The sequence below is a fragment of the Bradysia coprophila genome (genome assembly GCF_014529535.1).
Source record: "Bradysia coprophila strain Holo2 chromosome IV unlocalized genomic scaffold, BU_Bcop_v1 contig_5, whole genome shotgun sequence".
NCBI lineage: Eukaryota > Metazoa > Arthropoda > Insecta > Diptera > Sciaridae > Bradysia > Bradysia coprophila.
Genome location: NW_023503374.1, coordinates 8,891,396 through 8,908,998, shown reverse-complemented (window position 1 = coordinate 8,908,998; position 17,603 = coordinate 8,891,396). Strand labels below are relative to the sequence as shown.

The 17,603-nt window shown below is 36.0% G+C and overlaps 2 protein-coding genes across 3 annotated transcripts; one reads left to right on the top strand and one right to left on the bottom strand.

The window, feature by feature from the left end:
- The first annotated feature begins 678 nt into the window (after positions 1–678).
- LOC119072056 (ubiquitin-associated domain-containing protein 1-like) lies at positions 679–2,996 on the top strand. Its single transcript, XM_037177190.1, has 7 exons — positions 679–905; positions 968–1,272; positions 1,332–1,501; positions 1,566–1,750; positions 2,265–2,355; positions 2,424–2,715; positions 2,782–2,996. The coding sequence occupies exons 1-7, from the start codon at positions 814–816 to the stop codon at positions 2,916–2,918; spliced, it is 1,272 nt and encodes a 423-aa protein (XP_037033085.1). The 5' UTR covers positions 679–813; the 3' UTR covers positions 2,919–2,996.
- Positions 2,997–3,635: 639 nt separating this feature from the next.
- LOC119072055 (graves disease carrier protein-like) lies at positions 3,636–16,693 on the bottom strand. 2 transcript variants are annotated; one of them, XM_037177188.1, is made up of 7 exons: positions 16,086–16,693; positions 9,926–10,152; positions 9,668–9,862; positions 9,444–9,600; positions 8,267–8,408; positions 4,190–4,192; positions 3,636–3,995 (listed from the first exon to the last, which is right to left on the bottom strand). In XM_037177188.1, exons 1-7 carry the CDS (start codon positions 16,147–16,149, stop codon positions 3,821–3,823), a joined length of 963 nt encoding a protein of 320 aa, XP_037033083.1. In that variant the 5' UTR covers positions 16,150–16,693; the 3' UTR covers positions 3,636–3,820. The 2 variants fall into 2 exon arrangements, with proteins under 2 accessions (XP_037033083.1, XP_037033084.1); XM_037177189.1 differs by lacking the exon at positions 4,190–4,192 and having other exon boundaries at positions 16,086–16,692.
- Positions 16,694–17,603: the final 910 nt, after the last annotated feature.

The following is a 17,603-nucleotide window of genomic DNA, read 5'->3' as shown; positions in this document are numbered from 1 at the left end:
TGATTGAAAGTACGCATTGAGTGTAGTGTTGTGTTGACGATAGCCAAATGTTTTGTGAGCAAGTGAATGTATTTTTACAGTAATTTCATTTGTTAAATTGTTTTTATTTTTATACCAGGAACCCCCCCTGGACCCCCGCGCTTTTCGGCATTTTGGTGTTTCTACAGCAAATTTTGTTGATAACTCAACAGTTTAATTAAAATTATGTTTTGTTTCGGACCGAAAATACAAATCTTCCGCAGTATTTGGCATAAAAAATAGTATGCATCACTCGGGGCAAAAGTAAAAAAATTCAAATCGTGTGATTGCCGCCCTTGCCTGCGGCGCGGGCTGCAAACTTCACACGTTTGAATTTTTTTACTTTCGCCCCTTGTTATGCAAAATACTATTTTAAAGCACAAGTCCTAAGGAAAACTTAAGACTTAAGACTAGTGCTGAAAAAATCGTCATTTCCTGGCTTGGTACGAAAAATACTATTTTGTTTTCGTTATGGCTGTACTTTCACGAGAATATTCATCGGTATTTAATCGAATTGCCGTAGCGAAGAGTATGATCTTTTGCGAGACAACAATTAAATTTAAGTTACTTACCGCTACACTCAAGTTTTAATTGTTCTAAAGTGTCAACGAAAAAGAAGAAGACTGAATCTGGTAACACATAAATTGTTGTGCTAAAGAAAATGTCAACAAATTTAATCGATGTTTACTATCGAACAAATTGACTATAAAAGTGAATATTATAGCTGAAAATTGCGGACACAATGTCGAATATTCTGAGATAATTGGCAAATTGATTGGGAAACATTTGTAGCCGATGATACCATGGATGCGTGAGAAATTTGCAGAGCGAAAAGCAAAATGGGAAGCATCCAGAAAAAGAGCAAACTTTTCATCCGATACAATTGGGTATGGTTCCTTCAATAGATTTGACTGAATCGATCGATTCAAATTTCATACAATTATTGTAGAGTTAGCGATAAAATACCACTGCGAAAAGATGTGTCTTACGATTCAATTGAACTTTACGACGAGAACGCAGACGACGCGATTCTGTTAAAGATAGTAGGATACGATGGAAGAATAGTGCCCTTACGTTTAGTGTCAACCACAACAATCCAAGAAGTTAAATGTCAAGCATTAAGAGAATTAGTTGCCGTATCTAATGACCACGGTACCAGTAGTATCCTTGGCTACAAATTGTTAAAATCCAACGCAAGTATGCTCGCCCTGAATGAGTCCTTGTCAATAAGCCAAAGTAATCTCTCTGACTGTGGTAAGAGACGTAGACATTAGATTAATGATTTGACTTGACAATTCTTTTAATTGTTGCAGATGAGCTTTTGTTGATGAAGTGCAGGCTCACGGAAGAGAATGATAATGAAAATCGGGTGCAAAAAGGTCCCTCACAGTTGGTCATTGATAAAGCAACAGTGGACAGGATTCAATGTGGTGAAAAAACCGAATCCGTTGGGGACGTTAACGAAATCATGTTACGTTGTGATGTAAATTCCAGAAACACTAAGGGGCCATTCAAATAGACAAAAACAGTTTACTCTGTAATTGCAGGTGAAAAGTGACATAAGACAAATCTTGATATCGTTGGCCAAATCTTCAGCATTCGTCATTGGTGCGAGTCCGTACGCAGCACAAATCATTTTGATGTTCAAGGAAAGGCTGATTCGTCAAAACGACTTGTATCAGCTGGACTCGTTACCGCATTGCTCTGTACAGAAAACACTGAAAGCAGAAACGTAAGTTTGCTTTACATCAATGTTACGGGACCTTAAAACTTTGGTAGGGCTTCCCACAAATGTCTGCCGTAGAGCAAATCTGACAAATGACCATGATGATGATGAGGAGGACAAATTGCTAATTTTCATCTGAAGAAAAACCCGGATATGTGGGTTGACGTGTGGTGAATTTGACGACTTTGTCTTAAGTCCTTATGGTTAATTCCAACATTACTTCTTTAGGGAAATTCATGAAATTCATAAGATTTTCATCGGAATTCTTTTGTTGTTTTGTAGAATTGAATTGAATTTGGTGAAATTCTGAGAAGTGACCGTGGAAAGCTTCTATAATTAGCCATATAATACATGTACTGGTCCTTATACAGGGAATATCCATTAATTTCGACAGCTTCATTAAAGATGGTGAGGTTTGAGAGCCAAAAATGGTTATGCGATCAATGGATGTTCCCAAGCATCTTCCTTGTACATGGCTAAAAGAGCGACTGTAAACCCCGATCTTCACTTGTTTTTCCAGCACCGGCAATAATTGGGAGCAAAAAACGAAATTTCTTGAATTGAACGAGCGATTCTTGGAAACTCATTTTTTGAATTCCTCATCACAAGAGGTATACGACCAGTCTTTCAACATTCAGCTCCATTGATAGATTTGCATTGACCTGCGTCACTTTTCTAGAGTACCAAAAGAAACATTGAAGCTTTATTAGAGATAATTCGCATATACGCGTACAAACACGTTACAACCAAGTCAAATCTAAAGGAAATTATTTGGAAAATGGGATTCAGCAAGGACGATGTAGAAGACGCGTTGAAAGTAGCTGAAAATAATTACGTTGACGCCTGTCGATGGTTGATGCGTACGAACAATAACTACAACGATGGCCTTTTAAAGGACTCACCAATGCTTAAAGCCTTAATTACATCGCCACACATTCAATTGAGTTTTTCTAGTCCGAAAATTTTTATCGGTAAATCCAAATTGACATTGCAATTTGTGCAACACTCATGCATACGGTTCTCTACTTTTTTTACAGCATACATCTCCATTTTAGACAATTATTCATCCATCAATTTATGGCTAAGTGATGCAGAAACGGCTGGAGTTATTGGTCATGTATTACGTACGTACCATGAAGAGAAGCACATTTTAGCTATTAATCAGATCAGTTGACTTTAGCTTAGTTTCTTTTCATTCAATTTATTGTATTTTACAATTTTAACGTCGCTGCACCAATAAAAATCGAAATCATAATATTTCTGGGTATAATGTCACCACTCCAAGTCAATCTTATATGACTACTGACCACTCGAAGAAGGGGCTATTTTTACGTTGTGTTAAGTTGACGAAGCCAATCTAATCTTCAGTGTTCTTCGTTCTTGTCCTACATCTCTTAGATGAGTAGTGAGAAAGAAGATTCATTTAAATGTTTAATGATTTTGCACATATGGCATATAGCATCAGCAGCATTAATAACTGAGACACTTGAATTTTTATAAGAAAAATCTGACTTGACAAAAACAAAAAATTTTCGTCAAGTTGGATTTTCTTGTTAAAAAAATTAAATGTCTCAGAAGTAAACAGCTCGGCGAAGTGCATCATGTATCGATGTTGAGCACAAGGTTCTGAAAGAATAGGTTAAGACACTTCTCTGTGGCACTAACTAGATTTGTTAAAGTCTATATGACGATTCAACTTAACAAAAAAAAAAATCTTCACCACCGTCTTCGTGTCTTAACCTGTTCTTTCAGAACCTTGGCTGAGAATACATCGTATTTCAAATGAAACGATTGGAAATTTTATTTTTCAATAGAATTTAATTCCAGATGATCACTAGCACCAGATTAATAAAAAAAATATTTTTGTTTCTCAAATTGAAATTTTCAAACAAAGTTTTAAACCAAATTTATTCTTAACTGCAAAGGCAAATAAATAAATTTAAAAAAAATAAAAAAAGACAGGTGTCTCTGTCGTCCAATGCAAATTATATTTTTAGATATTGCGGTAATCAGTGTCCATAATACAACGACCTTTGATTGCTTGTTGTCTCTGTTCACTATAGTGTCGATCATATTTTACAATTTCATTCCAGTATCCAAACTTAACGATTGCTTCAACAATTCGTACGTAGAAAATGAAACGGCTACCATAGGACAGGCTCGTAAGTAGTTAATTGACATTCCACGATATAGCCCACGAACGATTCCATTTTCACGGTAAATCAATGACAATGTGCTCACCATACCCATACTATAAAATATGAAAGTTTTATGCTGTTAGTTTAAGTTTTTCAAAATCTCCTAGACGTAAACTTTAAAAACAAATCTCAATCGATGACAATAGAAATAAAGGAAGCATGAAGTATGATGAAAATGATTTTAATTGCATCAAGCATGAAGGAAAAACAGTACAGTACATGCCACACAGAAATTTTAATTACTAACCTTCTGCAATGTAGAATTCGAGTCCGAGGCAATGGCAGCATAAGAGAAACAGAACATTAAATTAGATAAGTGCGGCTCTTGTAAAGATACTTTTTTTTTATTTTCCAGTTTATTTTATGGATCTGACAAGTGTGAATGGGGCTTGCTTCGAGGGAGCTATGCTAACGTTCATCCACGGTAATAGGACTGACTTTGAAATTGTTCATATAACTGCCGATCTCAAACTATTTTTTCGATTTTTTTACGTTATTCTTTTTCCTCTGAGTTACGAATAGGAGTAAGGGGTCATTTATAAATGACGTCCACTACTTTTGGTCAGTTTTAGACCCCCCCCCCTCCCCCCTCGTCACGCAGAAGTGGTCAAATTTGACCCAATTTTGTGTGGAGTGTCCGAAATCGTAGACCCCCTCTCCCCCCTCAGTACCGGACGTCATTTATGAATGACCCCTCATGTCACTTCCCAAATTGGGATGTAATGAAAATATTGAATTTTAACGTTCAGTCAAACGGGGCTGAGTTTTCAGATCAATACCAAAATATATCTCTCTGACGATGAATATTATCAGCATCCGATCGAAATATGAAATTTCGCGCGATTTTTTAAACTCCTTTAACAAACATGGGTTGACTGACTTTCATTGTCCTACTATTGCTTGAAAAGGAAGAGAAGAAGAAGAAGATCGACGTGGATTAGAAACGTCCGAATCAGATATCGCTAAAAAATTAGGACAATCTTGGAATTCCAAAAATATTTCAATGAGTGAAACCAGTGAAACGACTGAATTCAACATAGCGAAATTTGCGACTGAAATTTTGGAAAGAATCTTTTGGCATTGTGATGATACAACAGCGAATACCATATCCCGCAATGTTTGCAAACGTTTCTACAATGTACTGGGTGAAACTGTTCGCAGAAAATACAACGGCTCCAGCGAAAGTAAATGGTACGAAATTGAAATATTCGATCGGTCGTCGGAAAATGAGTTCCCTGCAATCGTACAACATTATCCGTTCATTTTGGAGCGTGTCTCAGCTATAAAACTTACATTTCATACCGCAATAGACAACCGAAATCATTGGATTAATCAGGTGATTCAAAGTATCGGTGAAAACATACGAATGATTCACCTGACAACTCGAATGTTCGACGCTCAAATAGGTTTTAATTTCTACAACATGTTGTCAAGAACACCAAATGTAACCCATTTCTACGCAGAGTACATCTATCCAACTAATAGACAGTGGTGCCATCTACGGTACAGACATTTAACCCATTTTGAGATGCGTACAAGGACAATTTCCGACGAGATGAAATTGAAAACATTTGTGAAGAATAATAGGATGCAATTGAAGAATGTCAAGTTGGTGCTGAGCGATTTCAGACTGTTGTTCGCATTCGACAACGCAAATATAGAATCTTTGGATTGCACATTCTCGTTTTGTACTGGTATTGACATACCTGTGCAAATTCAACCGATCCGAATGACCAATTTGCAATCGATAAATTTAGAAGTTCCAAATGGTGCGTTGAATGAATGCATCGAGAAAATTGTCGCACCGTGTCAAGATCTTAAAGACTTACGTTTGGTCAGTCTCGATGGTGATCGAGACGTTTTAATTGATCGAACCATGGACATACTTTGCAATTTCCGTTCACTGAAGAGCTTCAAACCATGTTTTAATATGCCGTTGCAAGATGTTGTTCGGTTGATATCCAAGGTCCCGACATTACTTTCAATTTCATTGTCGTGCAAAACGTACACAATCTCCGATTACAAGGAGTTGCTTGAAGTAGCCAATTGGCACCCTAACCTACGACACATCTGCTTCCCACAGCAGATGACGAACATATACAACCATTCGCCACTGATTTGGTTAATGGAAAATATCAACCATCAAATTCAATTGGAACATGCATGGTCTCGCAAATTGATCATCTCTAAAGGAAAAGTTCAGTACGATGGTGTAACCATTATGAGTACAAATGAATCACCAATCGACTATGAAAAAATGACAGGAGATTGGTTACGAAGGGTTGAGTGTGCATCCATCGACGAAGAAGCTTACGAGTTCTTTTCAAACCTACCTATCCCTATGGTTCAAACACTTTTCGCCGAGGACTCAGTTTTGAATTTGAGCGATGAAACGAATGAAGCGTTTGTAAAGCGTAGGGGAAAGGATGTAACAATGGCATTGACAAAACTTTCAAGCAACCACGAGAAATCAATAGAACACATCAATTGGCTGGAGAAATACTGTCGTCGGTTGCAGGAGCTTACTATTTGTACAGAAGATTATTATGAACATTTTCCAGATTGGACATTTTCGGAATTGAACACTTTGCGGATAAGTTCCCAACGAAACCACGTTCTAATCAATCTCTCTCTTTTCGCATCACTGGACTGCTTACGTTTAAACGCTTTGAAAATTGTGGGATTATCTCCGTTTATGTTAACAAACATTCAAGTCGTTCGCGATATCGATCTGTTCGATAATTTGACCACTCTCCAGATCTTTCATTTCAACGAGTCAACAAACCAGTTACTGGGCCAATTCAACCAAAATATGCAGAACAATTTACGCCATCTAACTCTGGCCAATCGTCGTGTACATTTGGAACGATACAAAATGAACAACAAAACGATCACCGCACTTTCAAAGTACAAAAATCTCATCGAATTGAAACTCATTTTGCCTGCAATCAACAAAACCAACACGAAATACTTATTCGAGAACTGTGTGAAATTGACAGAATTGAGCGTCGAATGCAATTTCCTAACAGCCGACGATCGTGCTTCTAGTTCCTATGATTCATACAGCATGTTTGCTCACATCAAATCAAATTGCTATACGCTGAGAACATTACGATTGGTGTGGAACGATCGTATGATGGACCATCGCAAAGTTGGTGAAATTAAGCGCTTGTTTCCAAACGTTTGCGTTAAGATTATGCAGCTAGATGAATGTATGAATACAACAGCCGAGTTAATTATTTCCGATAGTGACAATGGATTGGAACGGTTGTTCGAAGAAGTCGAGGTATAACTAATTAGCCGTTAGACATACATGGTACAAGTTGTTTTTGGATCATACAATGGCGTACTCTCGATATTACTTTAAATGTTGGACAGATAAAATACAAAATTTTTGTATGAAAAATGATTTTTTTGTTTTCTTTTAGAAAATTCAATGATTTCATTCCATCTCTGGAAGTTACTAATCTAGTAAAATGCTATGATAAGACAGATTAAACAAAAAAAAAATGTTTCACTACGAAAGGCTCCATCAAATATTAAAAAATAAAATTACATCTCTAGTCAACATATCCACTACAAAGCCTGGCATCTGAATCAATCTTGCTCAACTTTTTTGGGTCAGCAAGTTCCAAGTTTATGTCACTAACCTTGCTAGCTGGCTTAGAGGAAAAGAATCCAGAGGCAAATTAAATGTTGTTAATGGAAGTACAAAGTCAATGAATGAAGTCAAAATTTCATCGAGCATTGTCTTTCCTTTGTCGGTCTTCTGTTGGAAGGATGAACCGTTTCAATAACCTACAATTCTCAAGGAATAAAATCATGAGAGGCTGTGGTTTCGATTTGAAGGAAGTACAATCTGACTTAAGAAGTCGAACTAATACTTTACAATTTGTTATCAATTATAGTGAAGGGGCTTGTAATTATAGCGTTCAAATTCAGGGTATTCAGGCACCAACCGACTATACATTCTTTTTATTAGTTTCCTAAACCATGATTAATTAGTAAAGATTGTATGGCTCCTATCTGTTAGACGTTAAATTTGCAAAATACAGTTTGAGGTGATCATTCAAAAAATCAATGTCAAGCAGTAACGGTATCTATTACACTTCCCACATTCTAACCAAGCGCCTATTTTTGGGAAATTGATTATCCAAAATTCGCTAAAAATTTTCATTTTGACAAATTTTCTAACGGAAAATTCTGGCAAACAATTTTCCAAAAAATAGAACCTAACTGGTTATGTATGGTTGTAGTCACAACTCAGTGCTTGTTGAATGATCCCCATTACGAGAGAAAGAATAAGAGCAAGCGAAAATCATACCCAAATTTGGCGGTTTCTGGATTCATCATTGCCAGCTGCATTCGACGACGTGTTACGTCCAATGGATAAGAAAATGATTGGGCAACAGCACCAGCAAAGCCTCCACACAGTAATTTTGCAGGTATGTTCAATACTAGCCCACCTGAAATTAAAAACGAAACACGGAATTAGTGAAGGTCAAGGTGCATTACGATAATAAATAAGGGGAATGCGAAGGAGAATTTAAATTTTCTAGGAATGTTGAGCGTCGGTCTTGAAACTAGAAAATTAGTTCAACATTCGGTGAGAAAAGTTGTGGAACCAGTTGTTAATTGAGTAATCTGTAAAAGACGTACCAAACTCCTCAGCTTTAGTTTTATATTTATCACGCGTAATTTTGGCCCCCTTTCAATAAAAATAATTGTTTTAGAGATCGAATGCCTTTAGCCAATATGAAATATTAAGCGCACTGCAGGTCGTTCTCAGCATTTTAGTAGCCAGTCATTGTAGTAAAATTTTAAATTTCGAACGAGTAGAACGAGTGGCCGGAACGCAGGTCAATTATTATTACTGTTTATTTGAAATTGGATTTTAATCTGCTTGTCGACCTTGTGCTTCTGTAAGCTCACCATCGTAAACGGTGCGCAAATTTTATTGTTCAATTAAAACCGTGCTTAAGCACTGCATATTAATTAATAATAAACGAAGTCAAATGTTAGACCACTTATAAATCACTTTTCCTGTCGTTCAGCAAAAGAAAATTAAAGGGAACGTTCATGAATAACGTCAGATTTGAAGGAGGGATGGAATATGTAATGTTAAATACATAAAAAATCGGGGACGATCAATGTTGGTCGGGTCTAAAAATCTTGGTAAACAGTGTCATTTATGGACGTCCCCCAGTTCCACAACTTGAATAATAACAAAATCAAAGCGAGCGTAATGACGCAATACCTTTGACTATAAAGGAAATGTAAAAATTGTGGAATCTTTGTAAGTCTCAACGAAAAGAAAATTATTTTTATCAAAAGTATGCTTGACCTTCACTCACTCCAAACAGTCGCTATTACGTTATATATACATTATACGCAAATCTAATGCTGTTGAACATTAAGTGAAACCTTAAACCATAATCGTGATGTACGAAAATCGTAATTTACAAAAAAACATCGTGAACTTGACGACCCGAATGACTTACCCGTATTCTTTTCGAACTTTTTGCATGTGTAAGCCGGTGAATATTTCATGCACATAAATTTCATCATCTCGAAGCAATAAAATGAAAATCCAGCGTATGGGACCATGCCCATCAAAGTCGGCACAAACCCTCGATACAGTGCTCTGATTCCACCTTCCTGTGAAAACGAAAAAAGAAATCGTTTAATGCTAGGAATGATGGTCACGATTACAATGAAACATTACCGATTTGAATATTGTGACTGCTGTATGAGCGATGCCGGTGTATCTATGTTCACCGGCCACTTGGAATGCCAATCGAGCGCGAATAGTGTCTAATGGATATGTTAGAAATACTGCAGATACACCGGCAGCAGCGCCAGCAACAAATTTATCTGAATGTTTGATCATCAACGTTGATGGAATGATCGCTCCCAAATACTGAGAAAATTGAATATCAATCAATCAATCCAAATAACAGAAAACGTTTGTTTCTTAATTTACTTTCTTGTAAATTTCGAATGAAGTAAATTGAATGGCAGCATACGGGAAAATCCGGACCATTTGCGCGCCATTGCCTTTGTACAGGGCCAAGAATGATTCCTTTCGAACGATATGTCGTAGGCCAGTGAACACTCCCAAATGTTTGTAATGTGTGGAATGGGCTTGTAGAAGGATTTTTATTCGGTCCAGCGGTGCGACAGTAGTCTTGGAACACATACCAGCAACACCTAGAAGTAGGATGTAATAAACTTTCATTTTGTCGTTAAACAATTGCCGTCCAAGCCTTTAGTCATGGCTGGAAATCTACGTCATTACAACCACTGTTCTATACTTGAATTTGTATTTACAAACTCGTTTAATATTAATTTAGCAAAACTGAATATTTAATGAATTCAGCTTCACACAAAGAAACAGACTTCACCTCTACAATTTTCTATAATTGGGAGTGTCATACGTATTCATCTTAAGTCAATACTCAATGATTGTTTTCACCATCCATCAGTGAAAATCATTTGCTTATCATTATTGAAGTGTTTATACATCACAAAGCACTAAACACACACAGGACAAACTACTTTAGTTATGCAAATCAAAAAAAAAAAAAATAAAAAATTAGACGCCGAAACGAACTTTTGTTACGAAATTATTATTCGTTTGCATAATTCTGTTCGAGATAAACTTGAACAATTGTCATATTTTGGTGAATAGAGAGAAAGAAATATTGTAAGTTCAAACTGATGACTTACATAGAATTGAACTGTTTTTTGTCGGGCATAGAAATGTAAGCCATCTTACAGCTCTTTTGAATGTTTCCACTTTATTTTCACATGTTTCCACCGCCCTTTACGTATCTTTAGTTATTTACGTATCTGCTGTGGACGGTAATTTCGCGAGTTGTAGCCCGAACGAAAGTATGGGTGACTAGCGAAAGTTCCTAAAATAAACCGTCCGCGTATACACCTTTTTTTCTGAGGGCCCAAATTACGAGAAAAATTCCGTAATTTTTGCCCAAGGCATGAAGGTCAGCTGTTATCGACAGCGATGACGAAAATAATAGATAAACTCTGGTTAGAGTGTGATCTAATATAGTAATATGAATGTTAAAACAATTGAAATAAAAGATTTTCCCTTAAGCTAATGGAAAAATTTCGATCAAAAGGAGTATCAGACTCGATAATTTTGTTGGAGTTATGGTTGCGTCTGCGAGAGGTTTATTAAGAAATCAGAATGGGGATTGACACAACAGAGACGAAGCAAATCAATTTACGGATTGTCTGGCGAATTTACTTATATATTGTTCAATTGATGATCCACTTTATGAAGTTCATTTTCAAGCAAAAGTGCTGCTAAATAGAGTACTATTTTGTATGAAAATTTTTTCCAGTGCGGCACTGAAATGACTTCACTTTTTTGAGTTATTATTTCATTGTTGTCATTAATATTCCTTTAACACTGACCCTTAACACTTTTTATTGTTAATTTTGTTCTAATGCTGAAGAATAAATTTTCTTCTTGCTGATGATTTAACACTGAACTTTCATTCCAAACGAATATTAAATTTACAAATTAAGTTTCGATAGCTCTAAATAAAGATTAGAACCAGGGGCGGATTAACCTCAGGGCAATTCTGGCTCTAGCCAGGCGCTGGGAAGAGAAATGGGGCGCTGGAAATACGAGGAGCTTCGAAAATGGAAATTAATCTAACGAAAATCTGTCATAATTGAAATAAGTAAATGAAGAAAAAAATTTCGTCTGCGGCGTTTATCAATTTCTATCAGATCTCAATTAAATCAAGAAAAGTGGTAGCGTACTGGTCTTCCAACATGAAAATTTTTCTTCGGTGTTTTGTAGAAAAGTAATGTTCCTAGGCCTATACCCAATCTTGGTCGTTTGGTGCCCTCAACGAACCGTACACATTAGACCGATATGAATGAATTCTGTGTACAAATATCTAAGTCCAACTTTATCCGGAGATATAATTAACACCAGACAAAAATCTTAACCGCTTCCCAACCTATAGGTGTGGTTCGAAATTCACGTGAATTTAACAATTCGCGTTGTGTTTCATGGTTAAATCCCTTATCATCGGGCGGCCTATATCCAGTAGCGGAGAATACAAAGGCTACAAAAAAAAATACGTGTATTTCGGCTGTAATATACTTGTTGTTGTGTTTGTAAGATACAGAAGCTCGGCAAGCCTCACCGCTCTACAGTAACCTTTGATCTTTTAAGTCGACCTTAGGTTGCCTATTTAAAATATGTGAGTTTCGTGTATTTCGTCCACATTAGGACTCTCAGGTAGCTTAGTAGGTAAAGGCTCTACCGTAAAGCGGTAGCTCTTGTTGTAGCTGTTGTAGCTCCTTAGAATTGTAACGCATACTGGAGCTACGCGGTGCGCTTAGTTTAACAAATTTCTTTTGGAAATAAATGAAATTGAAATTGAAAGCGACCTATCGATCAATTAGAAGCTCATAGCTTTTTTTCCTAATCATGGATGATTAGTCTTCCCTATTAGTAACATATACTTACGTCACTAATAAGTCAAAAACTGTTACCGTTCTCAATCGTGAATCAGTAGCTCCAATTATGATTTTGGATAGTTGTTATCATTATGAGTGAATGCACAACAGGCCCATTGACAGCTGAGGTGCAAGGATAATCGGTCGATACTCATACTAACTATATCCTATCCTAAAAAAGTCATCGGAAAAGATAGATATTGATAACGTATGAGTCACGATGAAATTGCCCAGGGGCGCTGAAAACCTTAATCCGCCCCTGATTAGAACAAACAAACGTGTTTAGTCTAATTTATTCTACCCAAATTGAAACCTAGGACAAGAACTAGACTATAAAGTTTAAGCCAAAAGAAATAATCTTGAATTCTCAAATTTTGAGACTATGTAAGACTAGGTTCAAGTGCATTACTGACTGCTGATTACGTTATTATTCACCGAAAATAGGGCACGGAACAGGTCAAATACATATCATGCAAAATCAACTCAATCGCCTAACGCAAAGATGTTTGATTTTAGTCAACAGCAATAAATTTCCGTTGTTGTTGAAATTTAAGTTTTAATACATTCACTATTGCAGCAGCAATATGTGCAACTTGAAGCTAGTGATATTGACTACGTTCAAAATATTTGATCTATACGTGCAAGCGATTGAGTTGAATTTGCATGGCCAGGTTATATTCAGGCCGAGACTTGTCAGGTACAGTTACTTTCTTAAATTTAATTCCCTTGACTGAAAGTCAAGGGTCTTATGCCAGAAAATACCCTAAAATGTTAGTAACCATACAGTGTATGAAAAATTATCAAAACTTTAAATGTTTGAAATATTTTTCTTTTTGTCACGACGATAACTTGAGTAATTATTAACCGATTTTGATGATTTTTTTTTTAATCGACGAGGAATGAAATTCCTGAGGTTAAGTTCGAAGATGAGCCATGTCGGGATAAGGTTCTGGAAACTATTCCAGAAAAACATGATTTTGTTGATAATTTTAATTGTTGATAATTGTAATTGATTATACAGTGCTGATAATTGATATTTTGATAAATTAATGTGTTGTGGTGATATTATTATATAAAATGTAACTGTAATAACTGATAATTGGTAATAATAATATTGTTCCCTTGACTGAAAGTCAAGAGTCTTACGCCAGAAAATACCATAAAATGTTTGTAACCTAACAATGTATGAAATGTGAAGGAAAACGTAATTGTTTGTAACCTATTTTTTTTTTTAATCACGATAACTTGATTAATTCATAACCGATTTTTATGATTTTTTTTTTAATCGACGAGGAATGGGATTCCAGAGGTTAATTTCAAAGATGGGCCATATCGGGATAAGATTCTGGAAACTATTCCAGAAAAACAGGATTTTACTCTGTTGATAATTGATAATACATGTTAATTGAAAATTAATATTGATAATTTAATGTGTTGTGACATTTTATGAAATGTTATGAGAAACGTAATTGTTTGTAATCTATTTGTCACGACTTGAGATGACTTGAGTCATTCTTAACCGATTTTAATAAAATTTGTTTTAATCGACGAGGAATGGAATTCAAAGATGGGCCATGTCGGGCCTAAGGATCTGAAAGCTATTCCAGAAAAATTCATTTTATGCTGCTTATAATTGATAATTGATAATTATTGGTAATTGATAATTCCCTTCACTGAAATGATTGTAACTATACAAAGATAGTTGGAAGATAGGTCATGTGGGCCTAAAAGTATCTGGAAACTATTCCAGAAAAACAGGATTTTACTCTGTTGACAATTGATAATTTAATGTCTTATTCCCTTGACTGGCAGAAAATAGTGAAAAATTTTGGTTCATAAAATTATACATCTGACATTTGGAAGGTTAAGTTCGACGATAAGCTATGTGTGATCAACGCTTCGGAAGTTACCCCAAAAAATAGAAATGCAATGTAATAAATGAACAATATCATTGATATTCGATTATTGGTATTTTATAATTGATAGTTGATTTTTATATTTGATAATTAACAAGCAGCATATATCTATACAGTGAGTATATAGTATTACAAAAGTCAAGCAATTCTAACATTAGGCAACTTCGACGAGTGTGAAGCTTACGGCCCGAGCGAAGCGATATCATATTGCAATATTAGACAGCTCGGCCTTGCGAGAAGTTTGCGATTAGACCAAACCTAATATTAGACAAGTGACAAGTGTGAAGTTTGCGGCCCGAGCGAAGCGAGGGTCGTAATTCACACGAGTTTCGGTATCGTATTGCAATATTAGACATCTCGGACAAGCGAGAAGTTTGCGATTAGACCAAACCTAATATTAGACAACTCTGACGAGTGTGAAGTTTGCGGCCCGAGCGAAGCGAGGGTCGTAATTCACACGAGTTGCGGTATCGTATTGCAATATTAGACAGCTCGGACGAGCGAGCAGTTTGCGGCAAAGTATCAAGCAGAGTAATAGAAAAAAATAAAGCAGTTAATTTTGGCGGTATCAAATGTCATTTTGATTTGGTAAGATTTTTACACTCGTAAAATTGCGATGAGAGCCAACGTATATTTGAAAACTAGGCACGAACGTTCTTTCAATGAAAATGTGATCACTGAAAAAGGCTTTAAAACACAATAGAATTTCATTGTGTCTTTATCGGATGCGCTTCATTGTCACGTTGTAGACGATTAATCTGATATGAGATGAAAAAATCAGTTAAAATAAATTAAGATATTTATAATAGTGTAATATAATTGGTTAATTATTTTGGAAAAATTATCAGTCAAGGGACCCGACCCGCCCAACAGGTGGGACCTAGTTTAAGTAAGGATGAAAGAAATGAGATTAAACTGTGGCGTATAGAATCCTATAAGAAACTAACATAGTTTTCATGCTTCGGGGCCGAAAATGAGGGCAATTTTTCGAATTTTCTCGGGTTTCCGGCCCTCTGCATGAAAACTCACATGTGCACCTGTTTGGGACGGTTGATTTAAGGCACTTTCGCTTGTAAGCCTCACTTCGTTCGGCCTACAATCCGCGAAATTGCCTAAAATCAATCGTCCAAAACAGGTACACAAATGACTAATTCCATCATTTGACATTTGGAGCCGAGAGACATGAGATTCCTTGTACACATCAAAGTTAAATGTAAAAATGAATTTGTGTTTACATTTTCCATTAGTCTTTCAATTTCAATTTTGAACTCTAGCTGCAGCTAGCGACTGAATGACGCAATTTTTCTTGCACATAACCGTCGATTATACGTGAACAAAACGACACCATGCATAAAACTATGCGGTGAATGAAGGTGTAACAAAATAACGAATGTGTAAATCATGGTAAAAATGTTAAAAAAAAAGAAAGTTAAATAAATTCATAAATTGAGATGTTTCCCAATAACATGGCAAGGTGTGTAAATATTATTATGGCCAGCCATGTTGCACACACATGTAGATGATGATGATTGCGGACGTACTTTTAATGGTCTGGTATGTGAGACACGGAAAGTTGAAGAAGGTACACTACAAGTGCAATTTTATAACGTAATAAAACGTTATAAATTACGAAAATTACACTTTGGTGTCAGAGATTTTGTGATACTATTTCCGGCAACAGAGCGGAACTGGTACAAATATGTTGAATGAATAAATTGTACTTACCACCAGCGAGTAAATTTTTAAAGACAAAATCCAGGTTTGTCTTAATATCCTTTTTAGCAGTCATTGCAAATAATTGGCGATGGGTTGATCACGCTAAATTATCCGTTGTTGATTGACAATCAAAACAAGAATTTCTTCACTTTTTCTTATCAAATTAATCAAAATTAGAAAACATCAACTCTTCAACAGAAAGTAACTGAAATTATCAAAATGTGATAAATCCAAGACGTGTCATGTTCAAGTTCGCCAATTACCAATTTACTTGGACAAATTCAGTGAATTCTATACATTAACTTTCACTTTATGAAATTGGCAAATTTAATTTTCTTCGGCTTTATTTTCACATATATCCAAATGAGTTACGGTTGTTTGCATTGTTTTTGCGTTGTTGAATAAATTAAAATTTCTGTCAATTGATATCTGTTACAGCATCGAGATAATAAAACCGTCACGATTTCAACTAATCACAACACCTTAACCCGAATAAGTTTAAGAAATCGAGATTGAATGCACAAGCAGACTTTCAATATTATATACAAACTTTTGAGCGTATCATCGGTCACGTCCGAATCAAAACAAGACCATGCAATGAATGAATTTTTTACTTTCATTCAACTTTTTCTTATGTCAAAAATGCGAGCAGCAACAAAAACCAGTTGGCTCACACTATTTTGCCTTTAGTGCGTGCTTGTTCACTTTGAATGAAACGGCGGCATCCGGCATGGCATATCATTTCAAAAATAAACGGAACAGCTGATCTTATCTTCTTTGAGGTATTCATTGACCAATTGCCGGCTAAGAGATGTTGTTGCAGTAGTAGTAGTAGTAGATGTGACTCTGTAGCTCCCTTTTTTTCTTTATTCGATGTCGGAATCTATACGACTTGAGGTGTTGAACAGCGACTGTACAGATATTTTGATTAGCTGATAGTTACATAAAAATTTCATTCAGCAAGTGTGTGCTACACAATATTGGCAGAACACCGTATTTGGATTGAACGATTCAAGTTGTTGAAGAAAACTATATGGCAATTGAGGAAGTGTATACTAGACACAAAATAAATATATATGTAACAGCGAAACGATTCCTTGCCGTGTCCGTAATTCATACGTTTGGACCGATCCAAAATGCAGATATATCGAAGAGATTGGAAGGTAACAGATTATTATTTGTATGACACATCAAAGCGATATGATCCATTACGCCTCCCAAAAATTTATCACAATTTGATGTTTTCGTACTTCCGTACGATTATGCCTGCAAAATACTTTCCTCTTTCGTCTCTCTTTCCCGTCTTTGTCATGAAAGCAGCAAATCTCTTTTCACTTTGTCACAATCTATTTGACTTTAAATGAAAAATGAACAGTTGGTTCAAGCGTCATTTCCCCTTTAGCTGGACATATCACTCGTTTCTAAATTTTGATGTAAGCATAATAGTCAGAAAGGTTCGACAGTATGGGGAGCGTCCTATATTATTCCAAACTGTGAATTGATCTCCGACAGAATGGGAGCGTCCTA